At 36.8% G+C, this 15122-nt stretch overlaps 3 protein-coding genes across 6 annotated transcripts in view; 1 reads left to right on the top strand and 2 right to left on the bottom strand.

Moving 5' to 3' along the window:
• Positions 1-1317: 1317 nt before the first annotated feature.
• Positions 1318-3591, bottom strand: LOC105395947 (ras-related protein Rab-43). Its single transcript, XM_011567930.3, has 4 exons — positions 3304-3591; positions 3107-3191; positions 2767-3023; positions 1318-2639 (listed from the first exon to the last, which is right to left on the bottom strand). Exons 1-4 carry the CDS (start codon positions 3511-3513, stop codon positions 2535-2537), a joined length of 657 nt encoding a protein of 218 aa, XP_011566232.1. The 5' UTR covers positions 3514-3591; the 3' UTR covers positions 1318-2534.
• Positions 3592-3841: 250 nt separating this feature from the next.
• On the top strand, positions 3842-6439 carry LOC105387549 (putative GPI-anchor transamidase). The gene is made up of 7 exons (XM_038106093.2): positions 3842-4009; positions 4116-4394; positions 4551-4759; positions 4986-5103; positions 5443-5553; positions 5798-5973; positions 6291-6439. The coding sequence occupies exons 1-7, from the start codon at positions 3935-3937 to the stop codon at positions 6364-6366; spliced, it is 1044 nt and encodes a 347-aa protein (XP_037962021.1). The 5' UTR covers positions 3842-3934; the 3' UTR covers positions 6367-6439.
• A 763-nt stretch (positions 6440-7202) lies between these two features.
• The window catches only part of LOC105387578 (carbohydrate sulfotransferase 11), a 67698-nt gene continuing 59778 nt past the window's right edge, over positions 7203-15122 (bottom strand). For all 4 annotated transcript variants that reach the window (XM_048627862.1, XM_048627863.1, XM_038106089.2 and 1 more), the window contains 4 exons: positions 14089-14386; positions 10664-10834; positions 9837-9994; positions 7203-9325 (listed from right to left, as the gene is read on the bottom strand). In XM_048627862.1, the coding sequence (XP_048483819.1) occupies positions 9247-9325; positions 9837-9994; positions 10664-10834; positions 14089-14386 (706 nt within the window). In that variant the 3' untranslated portion in view covers positions 7203-9246. The remainder of the gene's footprint in view (positions 9326-9836; positions 9995-10663; positions 10835-14088; positions 14387-15122) is intronic.

The raw sequence follows: 15122 nt of genomic DNA, 5'->3' as shown, positions 1-15122 counted from the left end.
ATACTAGAAATAAATATTATCCTAAACGGAATCAGATAGATGTCTACTTAAAGTAAACTAAAATTAGTCACATCATTATGATTTAAAAATATCACAACACAATGTATAAGGGTAGTGGGTTAGATCATCTAAAATTGTTTAAAATTCTGTTATTATAAAGAGCATGAGAGCTGTATGAGTAATCCTTTGATAATAACTTGGGGGCGTATAGCAATGCACTGATATGGTATTACAAAGGTTAGGGTACTTCCACACTGTATTAAGTTTGATCAGCAACACAGGGCATTGCGATAAAATCATTTACCTAACCATCTTCCGTAAGTTATTATTGTTATTGGATGTAGGGCTTTTGAACATTTTTCTCGTCTAAAAGGAGCTGGAAATGGACAGGTATGTAATACTACGCTGTATAAAACCAAATGTGTCATACATTTAAGAATAGGAAAAGTATTAATATTTAATTCGAGTGAATTCGTGTGCTTAACATAGGGACTGGACGACAAATATCACTAGATAATTATGACCCATTAAATACTTACTCTATTTACATATTACATTTAGTTGTTTCTACTCTAATTACCTATCTTAAGTCTATGACTCAGGCAACACGATAATATTATAACTTATAATCCCTATTATTAATTATATTTTATTCTAATTGGTATGTTAGGCATACTTGGATCATTAAAAAAAAAAACTAATCGATTACTTTCAATTCTTTCATAGCCTTACGAAACATGACATGATCAGATTGATCAGCCACATTATTGTGTATATATCTAAATACATATACTTAGCTATTACCTCGTTTCAGATAAGATGATTCCTATGACTTTACGCAGAAGTTTTGAGTTTTGCGGTTTTAGAGATATCCCATAATGAAATTGCATGGGTTTGTCTATCGAACGACGAAAGACGACCGAATGGCGTAGTGGTTAGTGACCCTGACTACTGAGCCGATGATCCCGGGTTCGATTCCCGGCTGGGGCAGATATTTGTTTAAACACATATATTTGTTCTCGGGTCTTGGATGTGCCCGTAAAATGGCAATAGGCCCGCCCCCTATTACATTGGGACTAACATAACACTCAGGCGAAAAGTGGGTGCAGCAATGCACCTCTGCCTACCCCGCAAGGGAGTACATTAGTACAAGGCGTGAGTGCGTGTTTTTTTTTTGTCTATCGAATTATTGTTTGAATCGTATCCAATGAAATGTAATTTATACACACGGATTTCGCAATAGTATTTCTGCGTAATTCAGAAAATTGTCTGCCACAGGGGAGTCATCTAAGCAGAAACGAGGTAATTTTCTTTTTGTAATGCTTGTCCCTCTAAAGGTTCCAGTACACAATGGCCTGTAGTGGGGCAGCATGAGCCATTGTGTAATGGGGCCTTAAGAGGAGCTAAGTTTATGTGCAGGCCTCTGTACATATTTCATTCTGAAGGTATTTTGAATTTTAAATATAATTGAGACTTATATAGTTAGTGAATGACCTCATAAATAAATAATATTTTTAATCTCTGATTTCAATTAAAATTACGAAAGTATAACATACTAATACTTTACAGAAATATGGCGTATTTAAGTCTAGATCGAAATAAAAATGATTGATAATTATTCATAGATTCATGTAAGTTTTTACAATAAGGGTGGGGTGGGACACTGTGACAATAATAGCACTGGTATAATTAATTACAGCATAGCAAATATATTAAGATAGGTACATTGTAGTTTCTTTTTCATAATAATGCTTTTTCGATCAGCTTCTGGCAATGTCAATGTTCAATATTAAAATGATACCCAATATATTTGCTTGTACTATAATGTCATAATAAATCAGGTAATTCTAGCACCAAATTATGAAAACATGATTTCTTGTTAAATGCTATAAAGATAATATCAAAACTTTGTAAATTGGTCTTTGATTATCTACCAATTACCATCAGATCATTTTGACAATTTCGTATTGTAAATACAATAAGTATGTTTTATCCTTTAATAAAGTTTAATAGCATTAACTGGAGTTGGTTCACGAAAATAACTTGAATACATAATCAAGTACCTGTTGGTACTTAAATTCATGATAGTTTTTGATTCAATAAATTACGTAAAAGGCACATTATAATAGTAATGACCTGAAGATTCTTTATGAGATTTTTTCGTAAATTTTATATAAATACCTATTTAGGTACTAAACATAAATAATTGATTACATGTTTACCTATGTGTGGCAAGGACCAGAAACTTGTAAATAAAAACGATGCAAGGATTAATTTTTGATCACAAAAAATGTGAACAAATAAATATCACCTATTTATCAAACTTATTTGTGGGATAAATTCTAGCAATTACTCTCAGATATTATGTGTTAGACAGTGACAAAGTAATTTTTATCCCACAAATAAATTATTTTCTACTCATTCTGAAACGGGTTAACCTTTTAGTGACCATCAACACGAGCAAGATGCATGAGATTGTGGATTTATCTTATTATTCATAGCTTTTTTTACCATATGCCATGTTTGAAATATTTCTAAGAAGACCTACATGGATGACAGCCAGTGGTGATGGAGTGGCCTTCGCCTAACGTAATGGAGTCCGAGTCTGCTGGTGGACCCTCATTGTTATCATGCTGTCTCTGGAAAAAGAGCAGTAATTCTGTCAAGAAGATATTATGAGTTATAACACATTCTATTGAATCTTTAAGTAAAGCTAACTTTTAAATTATAATTACATGCAATATTTCATTGAATTTGGTAATCTACCTTTAGCTCAGTTGCTAAGTTTCGAAATGTGTCTTCGACGTTTGTGTTATCTTTAGCAGATGTTTCCATGACAAACATTATTTCAGGAACATAGCGGCAAAATGAAAGAGGTTCTTCAGTTTCTACTTCTCTTTGGTCGGTGAGGTCAGATTTGTTTCCGATCAGTGAGACTATCACATTGGACGATGTATACCGTCTCACCTCTTCTATCCACTTCTGTAGCGACAGAAATGTAGATCGCTTAGTTATGTCATATACTGAAATGAAAAAAATACCCAGAGTTTACATAGAAATACAATGCAGATGTTTCAAGGGATAAATGATTATTATGCATATCTACCGATAATGACACCATTAGCCGATCGATAGTAGCTCTGAGTAATTGTTCGGAAACGCTCTTGCCCCGCCGTATCCCATATCTGCAACTGTAATCAGAAAACGTTGTTATGTATGTGACTCATACTTGGAAACGTTTTACAGGCTTCCTGGATTCAAATACTACGCAACGGCAGAGAATTTAATTATAGATTAACTAACCTTGACCTTTTTCCCATCTACTATGAGAGTTTTCATTGAAAAGTCGACGCCTATTGTATTTCCGTGTCGTTCTATAAAATTTCCCGATTTCAGTCGCTGAACTATGCATGTTTTGCCAGTACCACAGTCACCTATAAGAACTATTTTAAAAAGATAATCAAATTGTTCATCGGGAACGCTCATAAGAGTAGTTGGATTACGCGAACTCATTATTTTCTTGTTTAATTTAGAAAAAGTGCGTTTTTATTATATTTTTTACTGTTTACATTGCCATTTCTAATGACTGGATTGACAGATGACAATGATATGATATGACAGATAGGCGAAAAAAATGACACATGACATAGAGATCACAGAGCAGACAATTTTACTTTTTATTTACAGGGGAGCCAACTTCAGAAATGAAAATTACCTACATGAACGCGGGGGATTGCTTAGAATAATAATAATAGTTTTTTCTAGAGAAATCATAGACTATATAGATGTCAGTGTCTTCCTACTCTGTGAATTCACATTGATTGTCATTTTTTTTTTGTCTCTGGTACTGTAGTGTACGTAAAGTTGTAAATAAACGGAAAATTACTTTAATTAATGATTTTAAAATAAAATACAGGAGTATTCCTTCGTTAAAATGTTTATAAGCATGCATACATGGTTTCCAATATTCATAGTTATTCTTAATTCCTTATGTTGTACTGCGATAGAGGTAACAAAATGTTTTGTTAACTTATTACAAAACAAGAATAGAATAGAACTTATCTCTGTTAATTGCCTCTAAAACGTAAATAATTAACCGAAACCTTATTTTGCAGATACCAAAGAAGTTCCAGAATTCGAATCACACAAATAACTGGGCAGTTTTAGTGGATACGTCGAGGTTTTGGTTCAACTACCGTCATGTTGCTAACGTGTTGTCTATCTACCGCAGTGTGAAGAGACTGGGGATCCCAGACAGTCAGATCATCCTCATGATATCTGACGACATGGCCTGCAACCCCAGGAACCCGCGGCCGGCAACTATATTCAATAATGCCCACGAACAAATAAATGTTTACGGTGATGATGTTGAAGTTGATTACAGAGGTTACGAAGTAAGTATTTACGAACCTATACTGGTTAGTATTTATGTTTTTAATGGCTCAAATCATTAGCATTGTCAGAAAAAGAAAGAATTTACAAAAAATTATCTTCACTTTAACCTCTAACTTTATTCTTAAGGCAATAGGTACTTTTCTTCCATATTTCAGGTGTCTGTAGAGAACTTCGTACGTCTGCTGACGGGCCGCCTGTCGCCCGACACCCCTCGCTCCAAGCGCCTGCTCACGGACGAGGGCAGCAACATACTCATCTACCTCACCGGCCATGGCGGTGATGGCTTCCTCAAGTTTCAAGACTCTGAAGAGGTCACTAGTCAGGAGTTGGCTGATGCTTTGGAACAAATGTGGCAGAAAAGAAGGTAGATATTGTAGGGGTCTCTTTGTATTATGAACATTACTGTGTATGTGTATGATCACCTGATGTGCACTGACATGATAATTATGGAAATGGTATTAAGACTAAAATCAAAACGGTTTTAATTCAGAAGCTATTTACAAAGACACCATTTGAATTTTCTTCATGCAATATGTACAGCAACATAAGCAGTTATTGTTTAGTAACACTTGTATAATATTTTTCTACAGATACAATGAGATTTTCTTCATAATAGACACTTGCCAAGCATCCTCAATGTATGAAAAATTCTATTCACCAAATATTTTGGCTACTGCCAGCAGCTTGGTGGGAGAAGATTCACTTTCTGTGAGTATTTCATTTTATTTATAAGCATAAAATATATCTCTATATAAATATGTCTGAACAAATAATTGTATATGCAGCTCATATTAATTTTTTAGCAAATGTAGCATGGTGCTACCATGTATCATAAATTGCCTTTGCCTTATCTATACATAAAATTCTCACTCTCTTCATGTTTCTTGTTGAATATTATACCTCCCCAGAGGTATTCCATATGCTGTATACCAGCAGTGTAGTATTCCGTATGCTATTTGTAGTTATCAACCCATCCCCTGTATAAATATATCTATAGTTAATTCAGATTGAAGTTTCAAAATATCAATTTATAATTATTCTTTTCAGCATCATGTGGACTCAGCCATAGGAGTCTACATAATAGACAGATACACATACTATGTCTTAGAGTTCTTAGAAAATGTCCATCCAAATAGTCAGAGAACTATGACTGAGTTTGTGAGTATATTTCTTTTTGTTACATTTATATCGACAACTAAATATTTTCATGTACCTACCTAAGATGTAAATGCTAACAAATAGCCTGTAATAATCCAGTGCTGAATATGAGCTTCCTCCTAGACGATAACGAAAGATGGCTATTGCCATAAGTCAGGCCCAGGCAGTGATTATGGTTCTGTGATGCCTTTAAACCTGCACTTTAACCATTCCACCAATAATAACACTTTTTTTATTCTTCCAGCTAGCAGTGTGTCCGAAAAGCGCGTGCCTATCAACAGTGGGCGTTAGGCGGGACCTGTTCAACCGCGACCCGAGCAAGGTGCCAATAACTGACTTCTTCGGCTCCGTCCGCCCCGTGCAGGTCACCACCAACCCCATCAACATCCTGGACACTCCGCAGAGGAAGAGGAAAAATGAGTGAGTATCTTAGCCTTTGCCAAGCAGGGGACACTAAACAGGCTACATAAGAAAATTAAAAAACAATGCTCCCACACGCCAGAAGGATTTACTGCTATGTATTTATTTATTTCCTGCATGATCATCACAACCCATCACATACCTACTGCTGGGGCATGGGTCTCCTTTCAATGAAGGAAGGGCCTAATCTTTATTCTAATATTTAATTCTTCATGCTTTGTTAGCTAATTTCGGTAAAGCCTACTTGAGAATTTACTATTAAGCAATTTATTTACTTAACAACTAGTTATCGAAATCTTATTAATTATTTGTTTCAGGAACAAAACCAAAGTACAAGAAAAGATGGGATACCTTCCACAATTCCCAGTGCATTTAGTACCAAATGATAAGTAACTTTACTTAAGAAACATTGTGATTGTGGTTTCCACAAGTATTACTAGAACAAAATAAAGTTTTTTTTACAACACATGAAGAGTTCATTCTGATTTCAGGTATGTTTTCTTTTTTACTTTTATTTTACATTTGACGACCGAATGGCGTAGGACGACCGAATGGCGTAGTGGTTAGTGACCCTGACTACTGAGCCGAAGGTCCCGGGTTCGATTCCCGGCTGGGGCAGATATTTGTTTAAACACAGATATTTGTTCTCGGGTCTTGGATGTGCCCGTAAAATGGCAATAGGCCCGCCCCCTATTACATTGGGACAAACATAACACTCTGGCGAAAAGTGGGTGCAACAATGCACCTCTGCCTACCCCGCAAGGGAGTACATTAGAACAAGGCGTGAGTGTGTGTGTGTATTTTATGTGTTGTCGCTATTCTGCAAAAAGCAATAAAGTAAAAAAAACAGAAGTTTCTCACACTAAAGAGTGTTAAAACCTGAGTATGTAGTATTGTACCTACTGTTAAATAATTTTAAGCAAAGTATCGAGATTTTAATCGCTTTACGCTGTAGAGCCATAGAGAGTCGTTTATGGTAGAGCGACGATATTACTTTTTTAGTGCGCCTACCTCACTTCATATGCAACATAGTCGAAGAAATATTAGGTGTACTCCTTTACAAGATCATATAGTCAGTTCATCAACAAAGGGTAAACTGTATTTATCGATTCTATTTCTTGGGAAGTAGCATAATTACATAAAAAGAGCCTCCCCCTTTTTTCGAAGTTAGTTAAAAATAAGTAGGTACATAATTATTATAATTTGCATCCTAATAAAACACACCATAGTAATATCCAAATAATTTATTTCTCTAAAAACTATTCTACAACAAAACGCAACCAACATTATAGGTAATTTATATAAACTGGAATTTATTTAAACAACACAATATTCTATTTATAATCAACAAATACAGCATTCACATCTCACACACTTGATATGAGATCAAATTCTATTCTATAGCACCATAACATTACAATCATAGGCCATTTACTTTTGGTCTAGAATTCATTCCATAAATAATGTATCCTATATACATGTTTCATAATGCTAATTCGTACTTTTGTTTCTGAAGAGATACCGAAGACTTGGTATGCAAGAATTGAAAATACAGTGAAGATTTCCTTTGACTCTTATTCAGTGAACTATTGAGATGCTTTCGCGAGTTTACTTTTGAATTAATTTAGTTTTTTTTGTATCAATAAAAAGTAATCTTAAAAAAACAGATTATTTTTGCATAGTTGCATTAGATAGGTAGTCTTTCAATAGATATATAGATAGTCGGTAGCTGAATCCAATGTTTACTTAATTTGCAATTATTATACTGACATAATAATCTTTCGTTGCATGTCACTACCTTTTTAGAATAAACTTTAGTAAAGCAAGAACTAATAAAATTCAGGATATAAAGAATGCAAAGATTGCAAAGCTTGAAGTAAGTAGATTATTATTTTATAATAATAGTTTATGCTATTAGAGAGTTTAACTAAGTCTTTCTTATGTAAACTATGTGTAGTTTGTCATGCCATAATACATACATACCTAACTGCATTTTTCCGGATAAGGTACCTAATAATACCTATAACATTATGTACTAAAATGTTTAAGTCAGGTAGTTTAGAAAGGCATTATAATTAAGTAATTTATAGGACAACCTTAAAATGATGAAAGATTATTTCACACGAGAAAAAATCATTATGAATCTATCATCCAAGTGATGAAATATTATGATTATACTTATTGACTTTACTTCAACTAGGAAAATTTTATATGAATTCTAATTTGATCTTAAAATTAATTGTACTGCACAAACGGTCTCCCGATCAAACGTCAGAGTTACCTCCAGGTAAGGATATTCAGTGCCTCGAGAAGACAAAATGAGTTATAAGTTATTCTAAAATAATTGAAAAAAAATATTATACAATGGAAGTCTAACTTAGAGTTATATGTAGTATGACCTGATGAGAAAAGGTAGGTATGATGTTTACCTACCTATGTAACGTAAGTAGGTATATTCTGAACATAAACCAGTATAAGTAGGTACTTACTTACTTAGCCATAGTAAAAAAGTTCTTGAAGTTATGTTAAATTATAATTTTGAACCCGAAGTTATGGTAAACTTAAAAAAAATAAACAATTGTATAAATAAAATAAATATAAAAAACATTAAAAACACAATATGTATTTTATACAAAAAATGATGATTATATCTAGTTAATTACTAATTAGTTAATGATCTTATAAATACTATTCTTATCACCGAAGCGGATGGCACCATACTAATGCAATTTCATTTCACCATTTACTCCACACAACTAACATTATGGAAGCACTAAGGAATTTTATTTTGTGCCGTACAAAACTAAGTTTATACATTACAATGTAGGTACTGTTCGTTTCAAATATCTAAGCTGCTAAAACTTTAACAATTGTCTTACAATAAATTTCAAGTCACTGTTCAACAAAACTCATATCTGGTGCTCACACCATTATACAGTCACGTCTATGCTCATACACATAGCTCTGATATTTCATTGCACTCGCAAGGAACTAGGCTTAAGGAACAGTGCGACTCTCGCAAACTATTTATCTTTCTTTGGAAAGTATTGATAACTTTATAAACTTACTAAACTATGACTAAATTGACTTGAATTCCACGCCCCTTTCTCCTAAACTAATTCAAATGAACAAGTTACAACAACTCCACTCTGAAATAGCGGACAGCGTGTGAAAGCGAGATAGCATGTCTTTCCGTCTTTCTCTATCATCTCTGGCTTGGCTGGTCTTCCGCAGTAAAAAACATGAGCATCACTCGATGATTCGCAGCAACTCTCATCCGTTTGTTGAGTCGTCATCTTTGATAATTTTATGGTAGCTCTCTATGGAGTAATTGAATAGTTGGAAGTCGTTTCTGGAAAAAGTAAAGTGTGTCAAGTTTAATTTGTGATGCTGATATGTGTTTTATAAATTGGATGCGATGAGTCAGCACATCGTAGTGTGTTGTAGTTTATTACTAATTTCACTGCTTGAATTGCATTTTTGGGTCTACATGGCGGACATACTACATATTTTTTATTGAATTATCAGACTACATATTCAGACTATCAACTCCTTGTGTCTTGTTCGAGTTGTCCATAAAAGTTAGCAATTACTCAAATATTTTGCCAAACATTTACTCATACCTGGGAGAAGTTTAGCTAATCATCATCATAATCTAAGCCATAGGACGTCCACTGCTGAACATAGGCCTCCCCCAATGATTTCCACCTTGTCCGATCGGAGGCGGCCCGCATCCACTGCTTCCCCGCGGACTTCACTATATCGTCCATCCATCTCGCGGGGGGCCACCCAACGCTGCGCTTGCCGGTACGTGGTCTCCACTCGAGTTAAGCTAAAGATTCTTCAAAGACAAATACACTCACTTGTACAAATTATACAGTCCGTTCAGCTGCGGGCGCGTGATCCTCGAGTAGAGATGGTTGATGGTGTTCGAAGTCTTGGTTCCCTTGCCGCTGTTCCTCCACTCCGGCTTCACCACGTCTTGTAGGCGCGCCAACTGGATCAGGAACCGCTGGTCCTCCTGGGAAATAGGTTTTGCTATTAGTCTAGAAACTATTTTTTGTGGTTGTTAGTTATACATATCAGCGGCGGCCGCTATAAGGGTTTGTTATCGACGTCGATAAACTCATTACGTGTTCCACCAATCACAGCCCAGTATTTGTTATGAATCGCGATATAGTGACGTACCTACGTCTTTAATGAACCCCTGTAGCACCAGCTGGCTTTATTGCTACAAACGTAGGTACTCACAAAGTAGCTTTTATAATGATTTCCCAGATTTGCGGGAAACCGATACTGCTCGCTTTCATGTCATTAATGAATCTCTCCCGACAAAAATAATTGTCTCTCTTCCTTATTTTCAGAAGTTAATATAAAAAATAAAAATGTTTGAGGGTAGCAATAATGATGGCGATCTTGTTACTTATTGCACTTTTAATTAAAACAACAACGAAGTCCACGGATCAGATATTAATAGACTATCAATAGCTCGGATCCATTAGATCTGATTGGTCTGAATCAACGCCAATGGCCAACGGCACAGCTACCGTAGCACCACCGACACATTACCAACCGTCTCTCGCCATCAAACATCTGTCAGATCTATACAATTTATGTACGTCAGATTTGACAATCGAGCGACGCTTGTTGCTAATGTTCGATGGTGGTAAGGTAACCCCACTGTACTCACGTCCAGAGTCTCGAACTTCAGTATGACGTCGAAGTAGAACTTGCAGGGCGTACAGAACCCGGTGTATGGGGTCCAGTGCATGTCCAGCACCCTCGCTGCTTTGAACTCGTCCAGGACATAGGATACAAACTCCTCGAATAGAGGGTATTTCTCCTTGATCTTCGCATTTTTCTGTAAAGTAGTGAGGTAGATATCAGTCATCATCATCACAAGTCACAACCCATCACGTCCCCACCGCTGGGGCACGGGTCTCCTTCCAATGAAGGAAGGGTTTAGGCCTAGGTCATTATAGAGCGGAAATGACTCAATCAATGCAATTAATTTACAAGTTTAGAAATAGCGTAATATTAATCTTTCACAGAATAAATAGAGGTATAATGGGCATGTAATTATAGTAAGTAGGTAAGTACTTAATTGTCTTCCGAGAAATACGATAACACTTGCGGTTTCACGGAGTATCTATTTAGAACCGCAAATCGAAGATAGATATTATACCTAATGTATTAACATTTTTTTAAATGTTCTTTTGTCTAACAAATAAATAGTCAACAATCGCGTCATTTGCAACAATCCCATAATTATCCTTTTTAAAGAAAAGTTAGTTAGGGGACATCTCACGCATGGCCATCCGACACCAAGCTAGGAGAGCCTTTAATATGGGTATCGGACAGCCTGATATAATTATCAGTAGGGCAAAACACCCAGTAACTGACCATGTGCCAGTAACTGACCACCTTCCTCTTCAACTCCAATAAATAAGAAATAAAGCCAAGCAGGGCCATCTAGGGAACATCCAGTCTATTTTGTGGTTCATTGAGAGCATTGCTGATACAAAAGATTTTGCCAGCCGCCAACAGATGGATAGTGAGCGATCGAAAAAGTCCAGTTGGCGCGCGAACCGAGTAAATTGCAGTTGTGACTAACGTAATTGTTAAGGTAAGTGAATTTTTTGATCGTAAATTTTACCATTAAAAATATTGAAATCAATAAAAGAAAAAAATATACCATATAGATTTAATTATAAAGATTACGTTTTTGATAAGATTCAGCTTGTTATTTCCCGTTTGATTGTATTTAATGGGGTTGACATTTACTGGACGACAAAACAGCGATTTTCCAATAACTGACCACCTATGTCGGTTATTGGGATTTTTGCTTGAAGCTGAATTTAGGCAAAATAAGAACGTAATATTAAAGCTCATATGTGCCATTTTCTTGTGTCAAAATATGAGCATTCTATCTTCACTCCTTCCATTTACTGACATAGGTGGTCAGTTATTGGGTAAATTGGTGGTCAGTTACTGGTATTATTATATATGACATATTTTTACAGCTTTCAGCGAGATATAGATAGCAAAAAAAGTATAGAAAAGGCAATGCCACTTGTCTGAGACAAACTAGGATCAACAAGACATTCCAAAATAATTCGGGGGACATGCAAGCACCTTTTAAAAAATAGGGAATTCAAACACAAAGTCCAAGTTTGTTCCAGATTCGGTATTAGCTGATGAGGAAGATAAAAACGCTAGTGGAGCATACCTACTATCAGCCTAGGATAATGTGGATTCTCCGGGATAAAGACAGATGTCACCATTTTTCCTTAAAGATAATCCTTGGAGCAGTCCCTTCAAGAATGCAAGACCAGGAGACAAATGGCTTTCACCATCTCACTCTATGAAAAGATACTCAAATGCTATCTTCAGAACAGCTGAAGGCGTACCTAACCAATGCCAGCGCTTGTGAATCAGATGAAATTGGTTCCCCGAGCACAAAAGCACTTGGCGAACAAGACCTCAATGACGCTATTAATGACCCAACCCGAATATGCGTTACCGACGAAACGCGCCTCCACATTTGTCCAAAGACAGGCAGAGCCACTTCAGCAAAATAGGAAAATGTAAGCATCATTACAATGCTAGCACCCTCAGCCGGTGCACCAACACGCCCTTCAATGGCATTATGAACGGCCAACGGATTTCAAACAGAACGGTAAAATTGGCACACAAGAAATGGGGCATTCTTCTATAAGTTGTTACCACGACCAACACCCCAGCCATTTGGAACCGATACCACAACTATCCGGAATCCACTGGCAATGTTATAGCATCATTGGCGGACACATTAGTCCAGCAGCGGAAAATGCAGAAAGTACAGCGATGATCTGCTTCAGAGACGCCTCTTCAACGAGGCAAAGATTCCCTGACCCCCTTGCAGAAATGACAACTCATGTCTTTGGCAAAATACTTACCTATCAAAGCACGTTTCAACAGCATCATAAATATTCCAGTTGAATAGTCAACAAAATCATTGAAATCCCGTTCATCAAGGCATCCATCTTTGTATCCTGAAAAACTAACCCCCAATATCTGATTCAGTCATAATTACAATGGCTAGCCTCAATGACTCTTTTAGCCGCACTGAAAGTCTCTGGGTGGGGTTTCAGCAATAATGAAAACCATCTGTCTCTGGTCCTACATCCCTGAAAGGCGGGGAAAGGGCCTACTTTTCCGGCGGGGAATTTATATTTTCCCAGGCCGACAATACAATCCGCCACGATTCCTCCTCCTCATCAGTTGATACCGAATATGGAAAAGACCCGCTTTAGTGCTTGGATTCGCTACTTTATATTTTTTAAGAAAATGCTCGTTTATGGCTATGAATGCTTCATGGGCCTGTCCCACTGATCATGGCTTGTTCCGGACAAACAAAATCGCCCTTTCTATGACTTATCTGAAGGTACTACATTGGGGCCTCTTAATCTCCCTGAAAGCTGTAAATTTAAAATGCGTGTTTACTACGTGCATGTGTGTTAACTTCTTTGTTTTTAGTATTTAACAAAAATGCATAAACTTGTGTTTTTAATAAATAAATGGTTTTTAATAATAAAATATCATTTAAATTATGCATTAAACTGATGAATTAATTTAATGCACTTTTCAGTTAAGAAACCTTGAGCAAAAGTGATGTGTCATACATTAAAAGAGACCAAAGGATCGGTACTATTACATGAAGTAATCAAATAAATAAATAATAATAAGATTTAATCATAATTCCATTTTTAAACCATTTTAAATAGGTGGTCAGTTACTGGCATCGAGTGTGGTCAGTTACTAGATTTTAGTGGTCAGTTACTGGGAAAATCACTACTTTTTATTTGCAAAAATATATAAAAAAAATTAGTAACTTCTACATGTTTGCTACTTACTCAAGAATGTAGCTCTGTTATTCTAGTTTTTAAAACAAAAATCGGATTTAATAAGCGATAAGAATTGAGCCCGCTACAGACAAATTTCTGGAACCACTCCCTTAAGGTGGTCAGTTACTGGGTGTTTTGCCCTATGTAATATGGGGATCGAACCCGGGACCTTCGGCATAGCAGTCAGGGTCACTAACCGCTACACCATTCGGTCGTACTTGTTCCTCACCTTCCGATACTTGCCAACGATCCGATGTCCCATCTTCTCGTGGAAGGACCGTGGCCAGGCGTGGACGATCTTGTCATTGTACGCTGACGCCAGCCGCTCCAGCGGGTGTCGCACTATCAGGAACGATATCGAGTCTGATTGTGCCTTCTTTATCATCTCTACTGTGGGCCTCGCGTACTTCTTCCGAGCCAGCTCTAGAGGCACCGCTTTCGTCTTCTCTAAAAAGGCTGGAGTGTAGTTCGCCATCAGATTGAAGTTGTACATCCACGATGTTGAAGCGGCTTTGAATATGTTGCACCTATAATGGAGAAATTTTTAATGAGGAAGGGCAAATGTGCAGTACACTTGTGATATTTAGGGAAATAATATACGAGTTTGCTGTTCACCATTCTTCTATTCGGTAATAGACTCACTAGAAGTATAAACAAACTATAAACAAACTCTTATCAAAAAGGCCAAACACCACATACCTCCCCTACTATTTATAAAATAATATAACATAAAACTCAATAAACCATTACAAAGTCAATACATTGAACAAACATAAATATCAAAGAATAAACAATTCAAAATCTCTATGCACTGGCTGTCCACTGTCTCTCCTGGCGGCTGAGGAGCAGCATCCTCTCCGCTCTCCTCCCCCTCTACAGCTGTACTTCTGTGCCAGGAGTCATTGTGTTCCATCAGGCCCGCTCTCTTTCCGCTCCTTCTCCTACTGCCCCAAACTCCGCACTCGAGTCGCCCACTCAGCCAGTCCCCTCTCTGGCAATGCCATTAGAGCCTTTTACTCCGCATTGTCAGCTTCTTTGGGAAGGCCAAGCCCTCTACGACCCGGTGATTTCGACCAACTCCGTCTCCGCAGCACAGCTCTCCTCTTAAGGCCTGCTGCATCGGTGGCCTCGCTCGGTTGTCGTTCGCTGAGCAGAACTAAACAAACCGGCTTTTCAATTTTCGCCACACGACTCGCCGGTTCTGGTCAAAATTTTGGTTACCACACATTTGCGCTTGTATTTACTTTCAGCTCACGTAAAATG

The sequence above is a fragment of the Plutella xylostella genome, chromosome 19, assembly GCF_932276165.1.
Source record: "Plutella xylostella chromosome 19, ilPluXylo3.1, whole genome shotgun sequence".
NCBI lineage: Eukaryota > Metazoa > Arthropoda > Insecta > Lepidoptera > Plutellidae > Plutella > Plutella xylostella.
This window is presented reverse-complemented; position numbering and strand designations above follow the sequence as displayed.